A 20,592-nucleotide genomic window follows, 5' to 3' on the forward strand; every position below is an offset into this window, starting at 1 on the left:
CTCCCGCCCTCTCTCACTCCATCTCCTGCCCCTCTCTCACTTTCTTTCTGTGGTCTAGTGAAGGTTAGCTCAGGGTGCAGCCTCAGCACCGCCCGGCCCGGCTCGGACTCACAACCCAACACAAGGGCAGGACTTTGTCATTTTCTGCTGTTATATATAAAGTTGTGTTTAGAATCTGAGTCCGTTTCGAGCTGACCTGACCCCAGTGACCCAGAAATAACTCCTAGGATTTGTGTGTGACCTTTATGAACTCATTCCTGACACTGGCAGAGAGAGAGAGGGAGAGAGAGAGAGAGGGAGAGAGAGGGAGAGCGAGCGGCCTGTCAGTCAGGGCTCAGGTTGCAGGTCACTGATATCTGTTTGTTTTGCTTTTACAGCGCACTCAATCCTCAGCTAACACCAACATATTAGCACTGAGCCTCAGCGTATTTATAGCTCTCTCTCTCTCTCTCTCTGTCATTGTCCTTTAGCCTCGCTCTCTCTTAATTAAACACAGATCAGTGTTTTCAATCATCACCAAATCTAAATCTGCTTTTGAACATGTGTGAATCTCATTCAGTAATTTATTCTAATTCTAGCTTCTTCCTCCATGTTAAAATGTTCGACTTCACAGCAGAAAAAACATGTTTACAGCCTGGTACAAAAAACCATTCTGGTCTCAGATGATAATTCCCTTCTAGCGTCAATTGTACGGGGGGGGGGGGGGGGGTGGTGGATTTTTTTACAAGTTGTTTTAATTATATTCTGACTTAAAATTACGCATAATTATGGCCATTATGCTGTATCACAGTGCGAGCTTCCTGTTTCCACGATCGCCCGCCCCCCTAAACTCCGCCCGTGCTCCCCCTCTGTGTCCATATTTGGAGTTTTGCCGGACGTGGTGCTGCCAACATGGCGGCGGTCAGAGCGTCCTGGAGCCTCCCACCGAGCCTCAAAACAGCTCTTCAGAATCAAACGGTGACGTCCCTGAAGGTCTGTCCATAGTTTTTACTGTCAGTGGTTACAACACGTCATTTCTTACTTGTTGCTAATGAGTGCACAGACTTGATCTGAGCGCCCCCTGTGTTTCAAACTGAGTGTTACAGATCAGACACAGCGTGGACTCACTGAACTGTGTCTAAGGACATAAAGCTGAACTCGGCCACAGAGCTAACTAATGCTAATGCTGCTACAGTCAGTACCAGAGCCGGGCCGTCCATTCATCTCTCGCTTGTTATCTTCTCTGCCTGTAATTCCTCTCCCCTCTGCTGTCGCCCTCTCTCGCCCCGTCCCCCCTCTCTCGCCCCGTCCCCCCTCTCTCTCTCTCCAGGTCTCTTGTATGTAATTTATTTTCGGATCACAAACAGCTCACTGTAAATAGAAGCTGTTAAGCCGCTTCAGCTCTGGAGTTCTAATAGAGCGCGGTTTGGTTATGTAATAATTAAATAGCTGACCCGGCCTTTAACGGCGTCATAAATCACTAAATGTGGTTTTACTGCGTCGTAAAGCTCGGATCAGCTGGTCGGGGTGGGCGCGGTCAACAGACAAGGTCAAAGGTCAGACTGCTGTGTTTACAGTGGCAGCCATTAAAAGTTCAGAGCTGAGGGTGCTGTCAGCAGCGTCTGGAGAAGCTTCGTCTGTAAACGTCTGTTCGTTTCTGTCCTTCACCGAGACTGGGTGCAAACAGGCCGGTGTTTGTTATTTACTGTCAGACGTGTGCCTCTGGCAGAGCCTCTGTATTTATCCTAAAAACCTGCCCTCACCTAGAAAACACATTTATAAGGGAGTAATCCAGGTTGATGTAGTTAGCGCCCCCCTGTGGTTATTTGTTTCTGCTGGTAGTGATGGGACTTTCATGGTGGCCAAAAAAAATAGCAGCAAAGCTTGTTGTACACGCCAGCTCCATGCTGTGTAGCTAAGCTACAGCTAGCTAACCCAACCATCCATTAACTGCACTGTTACAGCGAGTTAACGTCAAGCTGTTAACATAAGTAAACATGCTAAGTTTAGCCTGCTAGCTGAAATTTAGTGACAGTTCAAGCATCTGTGGTTGGTGAATTTAAGGTGTTAGCCTAGCTTAGCTGACGGAACACAACAGGATTCAGAAATAACCATGCTGGAACTACTTCTGGATAAACAACATATCCATCCGCCAAACCGGGGACCTGTGAGGGTTGTTTTCGTCTGTGTGAGGGCACTGTGACCATAAAACACACATTTATGTATCAACGCTCACACAATGACAGCACCTCCTTACAGGGCCCTGATTGGTCCAAACACAGGAGGACAGTGTCGCCTCCACCACGAGGAGTCAGTTATAAACGCCTTTGCTGTGTGAGGGCCAGGTGTGTGCTGTGCAGCCGCTGACCTCTGCAGGTGGTGTCTGCACACAGGTGGTGTGAGATGGACGCCGCCGCCCTGCTTTGATTTTTCCTGTCTGTTCTGAAGCGGTCGACATCAAAACATCCTGAATGATCCTGCAGACTCACAGCAAACACACATAAATACCTGGAAAATGGCGCCGTGTTCGCCGCCCGCTCGGCTCTCTGCTGCCTGACGCTGTGTGCAGTGACGGCTTGGTGTTGGTGGAGTTTCTCAGCCTCCATCAGTCTCTGCAGCTTCTTTTGCTTCTCAGCCTCACACACAAAGACTTATGTCTTATTTCTGCATTTGTTAGCACAAAACACTTAACTGATGAATGAATGAAAGGCAGCAACACACTGAAACAAACACCTGAACGCACCACGCTGTCTGCACTTCGATTACCAGTGTAGATCACAGGACAGGTGGAGGACAGGTGAGGACAGGATGAGGACAGGTGGAGGTCAGGTGAGGACAGGTGGAGGTCAGGTGGAGGACAGGTGGAGGTCAGGTGAGGACAGGTGGAGGACAGGTGAGGACAGGATGAGGACACTTGGAGGACAGGTGAGGACAGGATGAGGACAGGTGGACGTCAGGTGAGGACAGGTGAGGACAGACGCCAACATACGTGGAGAAGGTGCAGCTATCATCAGTGGACGTATGTCCCTGAGCACCTTACAGGCAGTGAACTCACCACGGACTGTTCCACAGTTTTTTTCACCATCCTTGCTGTTTGACAGAGATTAGAGTAGTCAGATTACCGTACTGTCCCTGAACGAGTCTCACAGCCTTCTGGCTCCACAATAGAAAGAGCTTATGAATAGAAATACATTTAAACCTCTCATTATGGATGTCAGCTGTCAGGAGGCTTCGGCTCAAGGATGCTGCGTGTGTGTTACATTATCCGCTTTTTTTTGTGTGTGTTCGCTTTCACGTGTAAGTGTGTGTCAGAGATTAGGTGTGTATTCACGTCTGTTTGGCTTCACCTTTGCGTGTGTGTGTGTCTGTGTGTGTCCAAGGCTGGCATTCGTCACGGTGGCTGCTCTCTGTTCCCAGACTCTGAATGTATTCATGAGTTAGCTGTTGACTCAGGTACTGTAGTTAGCTCACCTGGCCACACACACACACTCACAGACACACACACACCCCTGCTGTGTCTTTGTCCGGACCGGTCTTGCCAGATTTCCTTCGTCAGTCCTCAGCAGAAAAGCTGTCTCCTATCCCTCCAGCTCCCTCGTCCCTTTGTAAAGTTAAACTCCCATGATGCTCAGCAAACGGGGACCTTTGAAGTCAGCTGAGATTGGGGGGGGGGATTCCTAATGTGTAGTTTTGTCCAGATCTCAGAGTCAAAGTGAACAGACGGCGGTTTTGATGGGGGGAGGCTTTGGAAGGTGCCGCCTCTGTTTCCTCAGCCAGGATTCCTGCACGTTACGCAACAATAAATCTGACTCATTCAGCCTGGACTGCAGCAGAGTGATGCTGAGGATCACACACAGCACTGAGCATAAAACCGGTCCAGGTACAAACAGTGGACACAGAACCAGTCCTTCAAACTCGGTCATAGTCCTCTGTCAGGTCCAGCTTCACTGCTGAACAGTGCATCATGCATGGACCTGTCTGACCGGCAGGAGACAGAGACCATTGCACAGTCCACACAGGAAGCAGCTGTTGATTAATGGGTTAACAAGCCTTTAATACAAGAGTCATGAGCCTGAATTCTGTTCACACCATGGACTCAAAAACCCATCCTCCAGGCTTCAGTCTCTGAGCTGGTGGTGAACCAGGGTTGGTCCGGTCCAATCAGAGCCCTGTGAGGAAGTGATGTCAGTTCTGTTGGTGTTTCAGCAGTGACATCAGATCCTGTCCACGCCGCTCCATGATGGGCCTGTGGAACAGATGACCTTTAAAAATAGTTGATCAGTGGGTACATTAAAGTTTGGGTCTTTATCTGAATGCTGTGAGTGACACACGTGATGAACAGACAGAGTGATGTCCGGCATGATGCTGGGTTTGAGGAGCCTTCTTCCTGATTGTTGGGTTTGATTGTCTCATTCAGCAGAAAGATGACATCAGCCTATCAGAGGGCAGCACGGTGGACCTGAGGAAGCCGGGAGAGGAGGAGGACGAATACTCAGAGATGGCTGAGGAGGCCATGGACCCCGACAACTGCTTCCCTGACTGTAAGCACACACACAAACACTCACACACACACAAAGTGTCGGGGAGAGCGACACAAACACAACGTTAAATCCAAACTACACACACTAATGACACTGAAATGCTAAGCTAAGCTAATTTAGCCTTCTGAAAGTGAAGGTGAAGTGGAGGTGATGTTAACACAGGGAATGATGTAAGAGCCTGAAATAAGTTCCTGTTGTTTACGTGCGGATGTTTTGGAGCTGCTGGTTCGGCTCTTCGTCCCGTTAGCCCGTCCCCGCTCCTGCTCGCCCCAATACTTTCATAACGAGATTTATGATGGTGCTGAGACGAACGTGGGTGAAGCACAAACACCTTGTTTCCCTCCTGACTCAGCACACGGGGCGCAGATTTGTCTTGCAGACAGCGGGGGAACACTGGAGTGTTATTGGGCTAACGTCGGCCAATGAGTGGCCATGACGCGCTACGCTGAGATGCTGGAAGCATTATTTATGTCTGATGACACGCAGCTGTGCATTTATAATGACTTTTTACACTGATAGCAGAACAATGCAAATCAGAGGTGCAGCTGTGGCTTCAGGCAAACACGGAGAATTTAAACAGGTCAAATAAACCCTGAAATATTCTGATGAAGCATCGGCCTGAATTCTACTTTTTAATTTGTCGTGAAATTTTCATTTAATCTGTAAAAATAAAGATGAATTTTAGGCATAAATGTCTGAAGGACCGCCGGAAGCTGCAGCCCTTTCCTGAGAAACAAAAAAAGATCGATGAGAATGAGCACCTGTGATTCGGAGGCCGTGGTCCTGTACTGGAAAGAGGAGGAAGAGGAGGAGGAAGAGGAGGAGGAGGATGTTAGTGGGCAGAATGAAGAACCTCGCCATGTTCTCACACAGAGCTGTTTCATGTGGTGTGAAGGCAGCTTCCTGTTTGTCTTTCTCTCATCTTCTCTGTGTTGAAGACAAATCCATGCTTTAAAGTGCGTGTGTGTGTGTGTGTGTGTGTGTGTGTGTGTGTGTGTGTGTGTGACACCATCATCCTCTGCTGCCTGATGCACACATTTGTAGGTCGAAGCGCTGAACCTCCTGCGGCGCTTTAAGATCCGTCCCTGCTCTCACGTGATGGTTCCAGTAACCAGCAGCCGCCCACATGCCCCCAAACTTTCAGGATGAGATTAATGACCATGTTGTGAGTAACCCAGGTGAAACACAAACACCTCGCTTCCTTCCTGACTCAGCCGCTCTCCTGCTGCAGCGCACAGATTTGTCTTAGAGCCGGCGTGGACCTTAGCTCAGTGTTTGATGGATGGTTTGACTTGACCAATAGAATCACTCGTGCTGCACCCATGATACCCAGAGTCAGGCCTGCACATGTCTGTGGATGCTCTCCTCCATCCAGGTCATGTGACGTTTTAATCGACTCGATGGACTCGTTTCATCCCTCTAGTGGCTTCTTCAGTTCTGCTGCTGTTCTGATGTGGCCTCCATGGTTTTATGTGCTCCTCTGTGGGAGGATCTTTAGTGACTAAGATCCCTGTTGTTGGTTAAGGGTCAGTTAAGGACCAGAAACAGCAGCAGGGTCCTGTGCAGGACTAGTTAACGACCCATTGTTCTGGTTTGAACGGGGGTGAAACCTGCTGGAAGAGATGAGGTGAGAGCTGGAGCCTCAGCCCTCCTCCTCTGTTTAGAGAGGGGTTTTCTGTCCTCTCTGTCTGACATGTGGACATTGTTGTCCTCAGAGGAGTGACCACTGTCTCTAAGGTGTAGATGAACAGCTGAGACCTGTCCTGAGGAGGGAGCTCTCCTGTGCTGACATCTGTTTGTGGACAGGTTGTTTGGTTTCACCGTCATATCATTCCTCACTGACTGGACAAACAAGACGAGACGAAGGAGGATGAGGAGGGGATGAAGGGGTCTGAGGCTCATCACCGGTGACATCACTGTGCGAATTGTTGCGTCGACAGGAAGGACTTTACAGTAAGATAGACCTGAGCAGCGTTTAATGAATGGGCTGCGTTCACGCCGTGTTTCCTGTAAAAGATCACCAGCTGATCTTCACTCCGCTGATTGCAGCGTCCGCCTGCCTCTGTTATTAGAGCTCTGATTACCACAGCTTTCTGTTTCCATGGCAACTAATAGGCTTTTCCCCGATATGTCTGTCGGGTAATCCAATGAAAACAAGCGATCAGTAATCCGACACTCAATCAGCCCACTTGACAGAGTTATTATCTGTGTGTGTGTGTGTGTTAGGAAACCCCCTCTGCTCGTTTTGAAAGCAGCCAAACACCAAACACTTTTTCATTGAATGCAGCTCTAAAGGTCTCATTACATCACCTGTAGGTGGAGCTGACGCCTCCGCCAGGCGTGCTGCTGTGAGCACCATCGAGCCGTTATTGAACGCTGCTCTGAGTGATCCCCGACAGGTGACTGGAAACGACCCCTGGTACCCTCACATAGATGCACCGTGCTCAGCACACACACACACACACACACACACACCATTTTTGTACGTTTCACATCCTTCAACAACCTTGTCTGCTGTTTTCCTGGTTACCACGGTGACGAGTCCCGCTCTAGCTAGTAAATTGTACTCGTACTTATTCATGTGACCACAAGATGGCGCATGGCTGCGACAGGTAAAAGAAGTGTCTTCTCATGGGCACGTTGGCAGCCATTTTGTGTGTCTGCTGCAGTGCAGGCCTCGCACACACAGACCTGCCAACATGTACGAGGTCCTCGTACTCTGCACGCATTAAGTACGCTTGAACAGTTCGCTTCGTGTGTGCGTCTCATTTCGTCTCATTTTGAGTTTCAGCAGTCTGTGTAAGTGGAGTCAAACGCTTTCGACCAATTAGAGCTCTGCATTTGAACCACTTGCCCACCTGCCCCTCCTTGGTGTTGGGGGGGGGGGGTAGTACCCATAAATTTCTTCAAGGTTGGCAGGTCTGCGGACGCCATGCGGCATCACAACATTAACCAATGAGGTGACATTTAGACGGCTAATGAGGCAGCTAATCCGACGCTCGCTGCACTAACGCACACACTGAACACATACTTTCTCAGCCTCGGCTCTGCACACACGGAGTGTACATATGTGAAGGCTGCAGGACAGGCGGACGCCCCGAGGACCTGACAGGATGCTGCTGCACTGCCAGCCTCTGGGTTCTGACCTGGAAGAGCTGCCGGACACATCAGAACCGGATTCTGCTCGTGGTCATGATGTGTGTTGTTATTATGATGTAATGTGTCATTTCTGGCCAACATGTAGTCACACAAACACACAGCAGGGGGCGCCGTAAAGGTCAGGTCATGCAGTTTTGTAGGTATATGAATCCGACTGTGATGAAGACTTCCAGATGAAGGTCTTCTTTGTTTGGTTGGTCATGTATAAACAACACGCCGGCCTTCGTTAGTCTAAATACGTCCTGCGCCTCGTCGCTCTTCGGCTCGTCGGCGCCGCTCGCTGAGACTTTCCCGTTCGGCCGACCTTTCCCCCTGCGTGATGAATAATCAGCAGTGGGGGGAGCGTCGCCGCTCAGGCCGACAGACACACACACACTCCGTCTCACTGACAGCCAGCAGGGAGGCTGCTGTTTGTGCTGTGTAATCACAGCATGGAGGAACACACACACACACATTTATATACAGACACAATCCTTCACAGCTGGAAGCTCTCACACACACACACACACATTTGTTGGGATAAATCTCCACCTTGTTAGGACCCTGGTCTCTGGATGTGGTGTATTAATCACATCCTCCGACCTCCTTTTATTTTTAAAATATCACTTCAAATACAGAGGAAGTTCTTATTATTATTTTTTCATTATTTAAAAAAACGAACTTTTTTTGGTGATTCAGCTCAAAAACACTTTAATTATGAATGACTATAAAAAACAAGGCCGGGCCCTGTGGGTGGCAGCCTGAAGCGAGCACCCCCCTCCCCTCAGGCCTGATGTTGTGGTCATGTGACCGTGCTGTAGCTGGTTGATAGCTTAGCGTTAGCTTTTAGCTCCTGGTGATCATATCCAGGCTTCAAACACCATAAAGTGAAGATGATCCTGCTGAATCAAACCAGTCAGGATCATTAACAGTATTGATTTACTGTGATCATCTAAAAGACGGTGGAGGAATCTGATTGGCTGTTTGTGAGAGTCTAAGTTCCTGGTTGGACCACAGAACCTCACGCTGCTGCTTGGTGCTACACCGTCAGCCTCCTACAGGAAAGAGTTCCTTTAATGAAACCCTGAGGAGTTCCTCCTCTTCTGCTGCTCTGGTTCCTGAAGCCGTCCTCAGGTGTACAGGGAGGAGTTCTGGGAACCGCAGAGAGACAGTAAACACAGCACAGTAGTGACAATGAGTCTGGACCACAGGAGGATTTATTAGCTCTGCTTTTACCGTGTTTATTTAGCACTGCAGTCCAGAGCACTGAAAACAAACGAAACAAAGGACGACCCTGTGTGAGACTGCAGCTCCGCTCGGCCGCACCCAGACGCAGCGAGACTTTAGGTGGAGGAGGAGATCAAAGACAACAGAGTCCCACCTCCTCACATGTGGACGCAGCGCCGGTCTGAGGCCAACCTACGGGCCAGACCCGGTCCGCAGGCCCGTCCACAGACTTTCAGCTGGGGCAGAGATTCAGGCTTTATAAGAACTTGTTTAAAATGAGAACTGGGTGTACACACACACACAGACACACACACACCACGCACACTCACACACACTCACAGACAGACACACACACAGACACACACACACACACCACACACACACCACACACACACACACTCACAGACACACACACACACACAGACACACACACACACACCACACACACTCACAGACACACACACACACACAGACACACACACACACACACACACACTCACAGACACACACACTCACAGACACACACACACACACACACACACACACACACACACACTGCTTCCTCCTTGTCCTCACACACTCACAGACACACACACACTGCTTCCTCCTTGTGACCTCACACACACACAGCTGGTGTCTGCCGGCTGCTGTTCTGTCATTTTTCTGGCCTACTTCTGCAGCAGCTGGCCCGACCTCACACACACACACAATAACACAATGCCGTGTCAGCATACTGGTGGTACTGGTCCACAGTGAGCTGACGCCAAAGGACCAGATTTGTTCTGGTCCCCAAAATGTGTTGATGACAGTGAGGTCAAAAGGTCAAGAGGTCAAACTCCTTCATCCTCCTCCTCATCATCATGTCCTCCTCTTGGTTGCTGCTGGACTCTTTCTGTCTTCATGTGATTGTCCTTCAGACAAGCACACATTTTTCTTTTCAAGATGGAGGATGATGGCGGAGGAACGGACGGATCATCAGAGTTCTGATTGATCGACGCCTTCACTACTTTATTTTCTCTTTTCTCTTCAAACAATTTGACATCCTTTCTCCTCTCTTCGTCTCCTCTCCTCTCCTTCCTCCTGCTCCTCCTCACCTCCTCTCTCTGTTCTGTCATGTAGTTTGCCTCACTCCTCCTTCACTAACACATATCTGTACTGTACTGCGGTTCAGAGGAAGAGTTGTGTTTGCATTCTCCCTGTCGGAGCGGCAGCTCTGAGTCCAGCCGGTGACAAACGTCTGCCTGCTGTGAAGGACTGCTGAATCAGGAAGAAGCGGGCGGCGTGTAGGGACAGTGGAGATGGACGCATCAATCTTCTAAATGAATCAAAGCTAATCCAACAGCTGCTGTTTGGCAGAGTCTGGAGGGGAAGGAGCTCGGCTCTGCTTTCACACTCCGTCCGCTCTGCTAACAGAGAGCAGGTCAGAGAGAATGATGCTCTGTGGTGACGCTGTCACAGACATCACAGCCTGAAACAGGAAGGACCATCAGGCTTTGAACTTGAATGCATCATAGGTGACGAATTTTCCATCAAAACACTTTGAGAAGACAAGATAAAAATGACAAACGTCCAACTTTCCAGTAGTCCTTGAATGCATCATATGTTCACATCAACAAGACTCGGTAAAACCACAAACTTCCGTCCTCCTCAGCAACCAGCAGGAAGCCATGATGGATGTGAGCAGCAGTCACATGACCAACATTCTGAGAGTCTGTCTGGAGGTCTTCTTGCTGTGTTTGTTGTGTTGTTGGAGGCTAAGTGGAGGTAAAGGTGGAGCGTTCTGTGTGCTGGATGTTGAAGGAGCAGCTGTTAACATTATGGTTTCTGATGTTACAATTTAGATTTTTTATACAAATCTGAACGTGATACAAAGACAGAGTTCACCTTCCTGTGTGCACAGAGTGAACGTAAATCTGATGTGAATGCTGCAATCTGCTATCTTCATCACTCCATTACACACACACACACACACACACACACAGGATGGGTTGTTGTGGGAAAGCAGAAACTTAACATCTGTCAAAGAGTCAGGAGTTATACAAGACAACACACATCAACACACACGGTCTCTGCACAGAATACATGTTTGCATGCTCAGGGGCATTGAACACAAATAAACACACACACACACACACAAATCAATGAAAGGGAAACATAGCACTTTATGCTCTGGGTCATCTGTGTACAACAAACAAAGCAGTCATGACATGACCCGTTGTGTGTGTGCACGTGTGCATGCCTGTGTGTGTGTGTGTGTGCGTGTGTGTGTGTGTGTGTGTGTGTGTGTGTGCGTGCGTGTGGGTGTTTGTGTGTGTCTGTGCGTGCCCTGCAGCTAACATGCAAGCTTGTTTTGTTTAACTTGATGTGATCAGGAAAAGAAGAACAGCGTCCACGTGTCTGCTCCTGTTTGTCTTCATGGTTGTGTGTCTGTCTGTTGTGTGTGTGTCCACAGTGTGCGTCTCGAGATTTCAATGCTGTGAGATCGACACGACGGCCGGGCTCGGGCAGATCTGGTGGAGGCTGAGGAAGACCTGCTACCAGATTGTAGAGCACAGCTGGTTTGAGTCCTTCATCATCTTCATGATCCTCCTCAGCTCTGGAGCACTGGTCAGACTCTCTCTCACACACACACACACACACACACACACACACACACACACACACACACTGTTGTTCTCATAAAGATAAACTCTTTAGTTGAGGTGTGTCCATGCTGCTGCAAATACACTGGGGTCACAAAGTGGCTCAGCGCGCCCCCTGCTGGCTGCCCTCTTGTGGTCATATTAAGAAGTTCATGGCGGATGGATTTAAAAAAGTAGTTCCAGCATGTAACTGTCCTTAAAATCACACGCTACATGCTGACCGACATGCTTTAGATTCAGCCTTATGCTAAGCTAGGCTAATAGCATATTAACTCCATGCAGCTGTAAGGGTTGCACATGAGTGGACAGCAAGGACCTGCCTGCAGTTCACTAAATGGCCACAGGTGTCACTGTTAACAGACATTTCTCATGTTTTAAAGTCTTAAAGTCTGTTTTTCTTGGAGTTTGCTGCCTCTAAATATTTCCACTTTGACGACTCTTTGATTTCATTGGTTTAAAGCAGCTCATAACTGAGGGATGTTTCATCCAATCAGCCGCTAGGTATCCACACGTTTGTGATTGTAGCGGTGCAGCAGTTTGGACATGACCTCAGGTCAACAAAACAAACACAACAAGCTCAAATGTCCTCCTTAAATGTATGAATCACATGAACGTCTGTAGCCTGTGACCACGGCCGCCTCTCTCTGCTGCCACCTGCAGGCCTTTGAGGACATCTACATCGAGCAGAGGAGGGTGGTTAAGGTGGTGCTGGAGTATGCGGATAAGATCTTCACCTACGTCTTCATCCTGGAGATGCTGCTCAAGTGGCTTGCCTACGGCTTCAAGAAGTATTTCACGAACTACTGGTGCTGGCTCGACTTCCTCATCGTCGATGTGAGTCATTGATCCGCTCGTTAGTTTCCAGGTTTCACTTTGATTTGAATTTTAAGCGTTAGACTTCAGTCTGATACATGTTAAGATGATGTGTGTGCATCCCTGGAGTCAGAGCTTTCTAATGAGGCCTGTCACATGGTGCACGGTCACATGACGTCCGATCAGTCAGTTTCATACTGTGTCTCTGAAGGTCATTAAGTCTCATGTTTGTCCAAATGTCAGAATGTTCCACCCTCACGGTTCAGATGTTTTCATCTCCTCTACAAGATGACGGGCACAAAAAGGACAAACACAGCTGTAACACACAGTCAGTGTGTTCTTCATGTATGAGCATGTATGATGGTATGAAGTGATGAACATCTGCAGAACAAGCTGCAGCATGTACAGCATGAAGACCAGAGGCTGACAGAGGAGCAGAGAGATGAGTCTAAGATCAGCCTGAGATCAGCCTGAAAACAGCCTGAGATCAGCCTGAAAACAGCCTGAGATCAGTCTGACAACAGCCTGAGATTAGCCTGACAACAGCCTGAGATCAGTCTGACAACAGCCTGAGATTAGCCTGACAACAGCCTAAGATCAGCCTGAGATCAGCCGTTTAACAGCCTGAGATCAGCCGTTTAACAGCCTGAGATCAGCCTGAGATCAGCCGTTTAACAGCCTGAGATCAGCCTGAGATCAGCCTGAGATCAGCCGTTTAACAGCCTGAGATCAGCCTGAGATCAGCCGTTTAACAGCCTGAGATCAGCCTGAGATCAGCCGTTTAACAGCCTGAGATCAGCCTGAGATCAGCCGTTTAACAGCCTGAGATCAGCCTGAGATCAGCCTGAGATCAGCCGTTTAACAGCCTGAGATCAGCCTGAGATCAGCCGTTTAACAGCCTGAGATCAGCCTGAGATCAGCCGTTTAACAGCCTGAGATCAGCCTGACAACAGCCTGAGATTAGCCTGACAACAGCCTGAGATCAGTCTGACAACAGCCTGAGATTAGCCTGACAACAGCCTAAGATCAGCCTGAGATCAGCCGTTTAACAGCCTGAGATCAGCCTGAGATCAGCCTGAGATCAGCCGTTTAACAGCCTGAGATCAGCCTGACAACAGCCTGAGATCGGCCTGAGATCAGCCTGAGATCAGCCTGAGATCAGCCTGTCAGGTCAGACAGACCACACACATCATACGTACAGTATTAAAGGAGCCGCACTGTGTTAAAGTCATCTGGTCCTCTGCTGTTACATGTAAGAGGAGCGAGAGACACAAAGCCAGAGAGAGAGAGAGAGAGAAAGTTCAAACTGCCTCTGGCCAAACAATCAGCAGTGACTTTTTAACCCCCACACACACACTCGCTCTCTCTCTGTCTCTCTCTCTGTCTCCCTCCCTCTCTCTCTGTCTCTCTGTCTCTCTCTCTCTCTCTGTCTTTCTGTCTCTCTCTCTCTCCCTCTCTGTCCTCTGGGCAGGATTATGCTCAGGCAGAGTGACACAGTTCTTGATGCACACCATCCATATGCATGCATCCAGTGGGAAATGCACACGCTGTGTGTGTGTGCATAAGTGACACTGTGTGTTGACTGTAGCGGCCTGCAGAGACGTGTTGAGTCACAGAGCTGTAACCATGATAGGAGGCAGGAAGCAGATCAGACTGTTATTAACAAACAAATGATGGAACACATGTGACCACCAGGGGGCAGACAACCTGCCGAACACCCTGACAGGTGCTGCGAGACATGGGGGGTTAGCCAGGTAGCCATAGATTTGCTTATTGGCAAACGGCATGCTGGGGAAATTAGTGAGCGAGTGAGTGTTAATGAACAGTTCTTCATTGTTTAACCCTAAACTCTTTCATTGGCTGTTCCGGGGTCATGTGATGGAGCCGATGTCTCACACACTGTGTCCACTGCGCGTCCTGTTGCTGTAGATCTCAGTGCTGGGTCTCCTGGCTCAGTTCATCTCAGTGGACCAGATCAGCACCATGCGGGTACTGAGGACATTCCGGGCCCTCCGTCCTCTCCGGGCTGCGTCCCGCTTCGCTGGTATAAGGGTAAGAACCAGCTGGGCTTGCCTGGAGCTCCGCCCAGCTCCGGGGGGGGGGGGTGGGGGGGGGTGGGGGGGGGGGGGGGGGGGGGGGGGGGCTTAAAGCTGCCCGGCTTTAGTGGTTCTGTAGAGACGCTGCGGTTTGTGGGCTGGGTTTGAGGGCGCCTGGCTTTGATCAGAGGAAATATCTCAGACTGATGAACGTTCCGACAGTGACTCAGGACAGACAAACGTCCTGCAGGAAGGACGGCGCGGTCTGATTTATTCCCTCTGTTTAAACGCCGTCAACTGACTCTCGGTCTCTTTCCCTCCTGAAGGAGCAGATCCGGCTTTGATTTCTTTTATCTTCCAGCTGCAGTAACAGCAACACTTTGTTTTTCACAGGTCACAGCTGAGATCACCTGCTCTTCACCCGCTCACCTCCTCCTCTTCCTCCTCTGCAGCACATTATAATCCCGGTGGACCCGTCCTCTCTCTAGTCTCCGTCATTAGAATAGAAGTTAACTGTGCCGTCTTTCTTCTCTTCCTGTCTTTCCGCCTTTCTCTGTCCTTTGCTGTCCTCGCTGTCTCTCCTCCAGGTCTCACTGGTGAGTTTGGTGGCCAACACGTTGGGTTATTCAGACTTTGCAGCCATCAAATCCCTGCGGACGCTGCGGGCCCTGCGGCCCCTCAGAGCCCTCTCCAGATTTGAAGGCATGAGGGTAAGAGTCAGTATTAATGAGGCAAACACAGCTGGACCCCATCATGTCCACACGATGGTCCCTGAATGCACCATCTACAATGTTTTCTAGGAGAAAAAAATACAGTTATGTCCAGCAACCAGCAGGAAGCCATGATGGAGTCACATGACCAACACTCAGAGAGCCTCTGTCTGACCTGCAGCTCTCTGCAGAGGGAAAACTGTTTGTGGAGGCAGTAAATAGTTAAAGCGCACGATGTGGAGCTCACAGTCTAATAAAGACAGAAACATAAACAATGCAATAAAGGAAGTAAATGAAGCCGTCAGGCGGTGTCTCTGAGTCCAGCTGTGTTTGAAATGAAACTCTCGTTTCATCCTGGTTACTGTCCTCACCGTGTTCTGCTCTCTGATTGGTTCTCTCCTCTGATTGGCTGTTGTTCCTCCTCTGAGGTTTTCCCCTCTTTACCTCTTCACAGCAGTATTACTGAGAGTCAGCGGCCTCATTGATTGTTTCTGTAAACTTTCTGATGGATCACATGATTGGCAGCTCCACAGTTTCCACTCATCACACAGCCTGCGGCCGCCGACTCCAGCCCTGTGTTGCATGCTGGGAAAAAGTGGCCTGAGCTTTCACTCTCGCTGTCACGCTGCCTCGCTCCGCCGTCTTTGTGTGGCTAATACGATTAGCTTCTGTGTTAATTTACAAAATGCTTCGCACTCAGCACCGCACGGCTCACTCAGCATGGGATTCTGGGAGGAAGAGGTGCATTGTGGGGGGAAAGCTGGAGTGGCAGGGCGCTGACAGGAGCTGAGTCAGCGCTCACACTCACAAACATACACAACAGTGATGCTACAAATACACATTCATCTGTCATTTTAAGGAGCAGTTTGTAGTTAGGAGCTCAGGAACAGAAGCCCGGTCCCGCGCCACACCAGCCCAGCTATTCATTCAAATAATGAAGCATTATGGGAGGCTGTAGCTAGCTAGCTAGCATGCTAACTTCACAATACAGAGAAAGTTTAACTACAAACTGCTCCTTTAATGCCGTCATATTGAAGCAGATGGGACTAAACGTGACATTAATTCTTGTACTTGTGAACCCCCCCTGTCTTCTGAACCGTCGTGTGTGTGTGTGTGTGTGTGTGTGTGCAGGTGGTGGTGAACGCTCTGATCGGGGCCATCCCTTCCATCATGAACGTGCTGCTGGTCTGTCTCATCTTCTGGCTCATCTTCAGCATCATGGGCGTCAACCTGTTCGCCGGGAAGTTCGGCCGCTGCGTCAACCGCACGGGCTACATCTACGACGTGTCCGAAGTCAACAACAAGTCCGACTGCGAGGCGCACAACAACTCCTCGCTGTACTACTGGAGCAAAGTCAAGGTCAACTTTGACAACGTGGGCGCCGGGTACCTGGCTCTGCTGCAAGTGGTGAGTTCGCCTTCAACATGTCGGCCTGATCCAGAGAGCGGCCGGCTGCTCGCTGGATCAGCTGCTTTGCTTTAAATCCTGAATATTTAGGTTTTATTTTCTCAATTTAAAATTCAAAACAAATTCAATTCTCTCAGAACTCAGAATGGGTTTGAGTTGTCAGGTCGAGTTGATGAAAGACCTTCATAGACTGTTGTATTTGAGGCTTTAGTGGGGGCTGCGTGGACAGAGGACGCATGTTGTTGTGTGTCCCTCTCTGCAGTGTTGGTCCTCGCTGGACTGACACCAGCATTATTTCCACAGCCTGTAAACAGCGAGCGGCTCGGGAGGGTTTTACACAGTTTTTCACAGTGAGTCGTGATTCATTAGGTGACCTTTTCATAGGTCACCTTTAAGTTGCTGTTAGCTCCCCCGGTGCTGCATGAGTCGCGTGGGCCGCCGCTTCTCGCCTATGTCTCAGAAAATACATTCAAAGCCGGCGACCTGGAGAGAGACAGAGAGAGAGAGAGAGGGACACCAGGGGACGGTGGAGTCCTCCAAAGTCTCCACAGCAGCTGAAGTTCCTCTCTATAAACACACACACAGAGTGTGAAGGCTTTCAGGGAAACAAAGAGCTGTGAGAAATGCTCAGCATTAACCCCGTCTCCTCCACAGATGAAGGAGGGTTCTTGAACTCGTCTTTTCTTTGTGTTCGTCCATTTTCTGTCTTCGCTTTAATTGTCCTCCCACACCTGCTCCGTCTCCATGACTCTCGCCCTCCCACCTGCTCCGTCTCCATTAGCTGTGATTGTCTTCTTTAACCCTTCACCCGTCACTCTGTTCTTTAGCTTGAACTGCTAGAATCATTGTTCTGATCAGAAATGACTAAGTTAATGGTGTGTTGTTGTGTTTGCTTCCGTCCTGGCTGCAGAGTGTTTCTCTGTACGTCTCTCTTCTTCTGTCACTTCTCTCTCCTTTAAATTGAGTTTTTCTTCTTCCTCCTCCTGAAACTCCATCTTCTGCTCTAACTTTTCATCTGCTGTCACTTCGTTTTCCTCCCTCTCATCCATCTCTTTCTTCGTCCCTCCCTCCTCTCCCTCCATCATCTGTTATTAAACACAACATGAACCAATTACAGCCTCCTCCCCCTCCTCCTCCTCCTCCTCTCCATCACTTCCCTTTACTGGATTCCCTCCGTTCTCTCTCCATCTTCACTTCACTCACTCTTTTCTCTCTCGCCCACAACGGGAGACCTGAGAGCCTCCAATCAATCAGCGTCTGAGAGGCTTTTATTTTTAGAGCGACTCCAGCCAAGTGGGAGAGAAATGGAGAGAGAGAGAGGGGAGAAAAGTACATGTGGAGTAAGAAAATTAAGGTTCAGACAGGAAATAAGGAAACAGCATCAAAGTAGGCGAGAGGAGAGGAAGTGGTGATGTGAGAGGAAAACACCACAGAGGAAGAAGAGGGGACAGACGGAGACAGGCAGAGACCCAGAGCCAGACCTGGGGTCTAACTGACAGAGAGGAGAGGCAGGATAAAAGTTGTGGGTCAGCGTGCTGCTGCGGCTGCGGCTGCCGAGTGTTGTCGGCGAGTGATCGGTTGCCGTGACAACTGATCACTCAGCAGCACCTCTCTGTGTTTGGCTGGTCGGCGCAGCAACAGTTGGCGGGGGCAACCTTTCCATTAGCATCTGGAAATAGCTCCATGCTGCAAAAAGTGATGCAGACAGCGAGACGAGCTGAGTGAGACCAGTTATCCCGTCTGTTCCCGACAGTGACTGACGTCTCTGAACGATCAGACGCCCGACAGCGGCGCAGCATCATCAACAACAACAACATCAACACAGGACCCCGTGCTGATGGGGCGCCGGTGTCATATGGACAGCTGCGTGGCGCTTATGTTTATCTGCCACATAAAGACAAAGAATATATGTGAACATACATAAAAACAAATCGTTCCATCAAGTAAAATTAAAGTAAATTTTTAGTTTTAATGACAAAACATATTTAATCTTGTGAATTTTGTAGTAATGGAGTAAAGGAGTATTTTGTAATTTCTTAAGTAAGTTTTTATTTGCAATTAGTTCATTAATATTTTATAAAATTTAAAAAATGATTGTCAGAAAATAATTATATGATTTTAATAAAAGAAAATGTCTGTCAGACTGACGCCAAAATCCCTGCGCACAGCTCGGCGCCTGTGCCGCTCTTCCTGTTCCTGTTCAGCCTCTGTGCACCACATGAACTCCACCTGTGAGTTTAAACATCCGTCAGCCTGTGGGTTTTTTTTACAGCGTGCTCACATCCAGCACACCATAATAATAACAGGTGGTAACCCGTGGCGACAGGCTGATTTCAGGTCTGAATGATGGACAGCGGGCGCCCACTCAGACCGCAGGTTTCTGCATCTGACTCCGTCTCCTCCCTCTGAAGGAAGGAAGTCCATAAAAGGGCGTCTTCATTCAGAAAAGCAGCGGCGGTTGTTCAGTGCTCGCTCTCTCTCTCTCTCTCTCTCTCTCTCTCGCTCTAATTTCGTTCTTTTGCTTCAAGACCCTTTTAGTTCAGTTATTCACTGAAGTGGAGGAAATGTGCAGGACGTCACCGTGGCGACGGCTGCAGAGAAACTCACATGACCCCCCCATAGAAACAGAGAAACAGGTTTCTGTCTTGGATGGAAGGACAGAACGTGAACCACAGTCACTGTTAGAACAGCACAGCACCTGTTTCATATCTGAATCTGTTCTTTGAATCACGTCTGTGTTTGTGTTGAAGGCCACGTTCAAAGGCTGGATGGAGATCATGTACGCAGCCGTCGACTCCAGAGCCGTAAGTCACGCTGAAAGTCTTCTCCTGGGTCTCCAGCTCTGAGTCCTGCAGTGTGTGTGTGTGTGACCTCCGTCAATGTGTGTGTGTGTGTGTCCTGTCAGGTGGAGGAGCAGCCCATCAAAGAGACCAACCTGTACATGTACCTGTACTTCGTCATCTTCATCATCTTTGGCTCCTTCTTCACCCTCAACCTGTTCATCGGTGTCATCATCGACAACTTTAACCAGCAGAAGAGAAAGATAAGCAGACGCCTGATCAACACACACACACACACACACTGCCGGCTTCAGTTAAAATAATGGCGCCTGTTTTCCCCTGTTTACTTAGGAGGGCAGGACATCTTCATGACGGAGGAGCAGAAGAAGTACTACAACGCCATGAAGAAACTGGGCTCAAAGAAACCTCAGAAACCCATCCCCCGACCTCTGGTACCACACACACACACGTCACACGTCACGCCTCTGATCCACTGCAGCGCTAACACGCGGCTAACATGGCTAACGTGTCTCGCTTCCCTCTAGAACGAGCTGCAGGGCTTCTTCTTCGACCTGGTGGGGAAGCAGGCGTTCGACATCATCATCATGGTGCTGATCCTCCTCAACATGATCACCATGATGGTGGAGACGGATGAGCAGTCACCACAGATGGAGTACATCCTGAACAACATCAACCTGGGCTTCATCATCGTCTTCACCAGCGAGTGCATGATCAAGATCATGGCGCTGCGCTGCTACTTCTTCACCATCGGCTGGAACATTTTCGACTTTGTGGTCGTCATCCTCTCCATCGTCGGTGAGTGAGCACAAACACTGCACCTGAAGGTAACAACAGTCTCTGTCCTCACACCCAAAGCCACCAGGTCGGAGGCTGGAGGCTGACACCACAGCAGGAAGATTCAGTGGATACCTGAACGCACCATGCTGGATGTTCAGACTGATGGAAAATACACCCAAAAACACAATCACACACATACAGGTCACCAAATATAAGCTCCACATGAGAGATCCAGTAAAAACTAAAGGTCCTGTCCCCCTCAGCACCCAGCAGGACGCCATGATGGAGTCACATGTGAGCAGCAGTCACATGACCAACACTCAGAGAGTCTCTGAGAGGTTCAGTGCTGGATGTTTGCTGTTGTCCCTCCAGAATCAATAATCTGAGGACGGTTTTCTTTTATTTGACGGCGTTCCTGCCGGTGACATCATCTAAAGGCTCTCAGTCCGGATGCTGCGGCCTTTATGTGGCAGCTCTGCTGTGATTACATCCTGAGTAATTGGTTCTGGAGGGCTGAGCCG

General features: G+C 49.3%; 2 protein-coding genes across 3 annotated transcripts in view; one reads left to right on the plus strand and one right to left on the minus strand.

Annotated features, from left to right (window-relative positions):
- Nucleotides 1-20,592, minus strand: part of LOC114452823 (NLR family CARD domain-containing protein 3-like) — a 1,046,161-nt gene that overhangs the window by 868,359 nt on the left and 157,210 nt on the right. The gene's annotated exons all lie outside the window — the stretch shown is intronic.
- LOC114452824 (sodium channel protein type 4 subunit alpha-like) overlaps nt 1-20,592 on the plus strand; it is a 78,884-nt gene that overhangs the window by 55,818 nt on the left and 2,474 nt on the right. The window contains exons 22-30 of the mRNA XM_028432288.1: nt 4,397-4,520; nt 11,338-11,492; nt 12,188-12,361; nt 14,964-15,086; nt 16,218-16,493; nt 19,244-19,297; nt 19,399-19,536; nt 19,621-19,725; nt 19,819-20,089. Of these exons, the coding sequence (XP_028288089.1) occupies nt 4,397-4,520; nt 11,338-11,492; nt 12,188-12,361; nt 14,964-15,086; nt 16,218-16,493; nt 19,244-19,297; nt 19,399-19,536; nt 19,621-19,725; nt 19,819-20,089 (1,420 nt within the window). The remainder of the gene's footprint in view (nt 1-4,396; nt 4,521-11,337; nt 11,493-12,187; nt 12,362-14,963; nt 15,087-16,217; nt 16,494-19,243; nt 19,298-19,398; nt 19,537-19,620; nt 19,726-19,818; nt 20,090-20,592) is intronic.

The sequence above is a fragment of the Parambassis ranga genome, chromosome 20 (genome assembly GCF_900634625.1).
Source record: "Parambassis ranga chromosome 20, fParRan2.1, whole genome shotgun sequence".
Taxonomy (NCBI): Eukaryota; Metazoa; Chordata; class Actinopteri; family Ambassidae; genus Parambassis; species Parambassis ranga.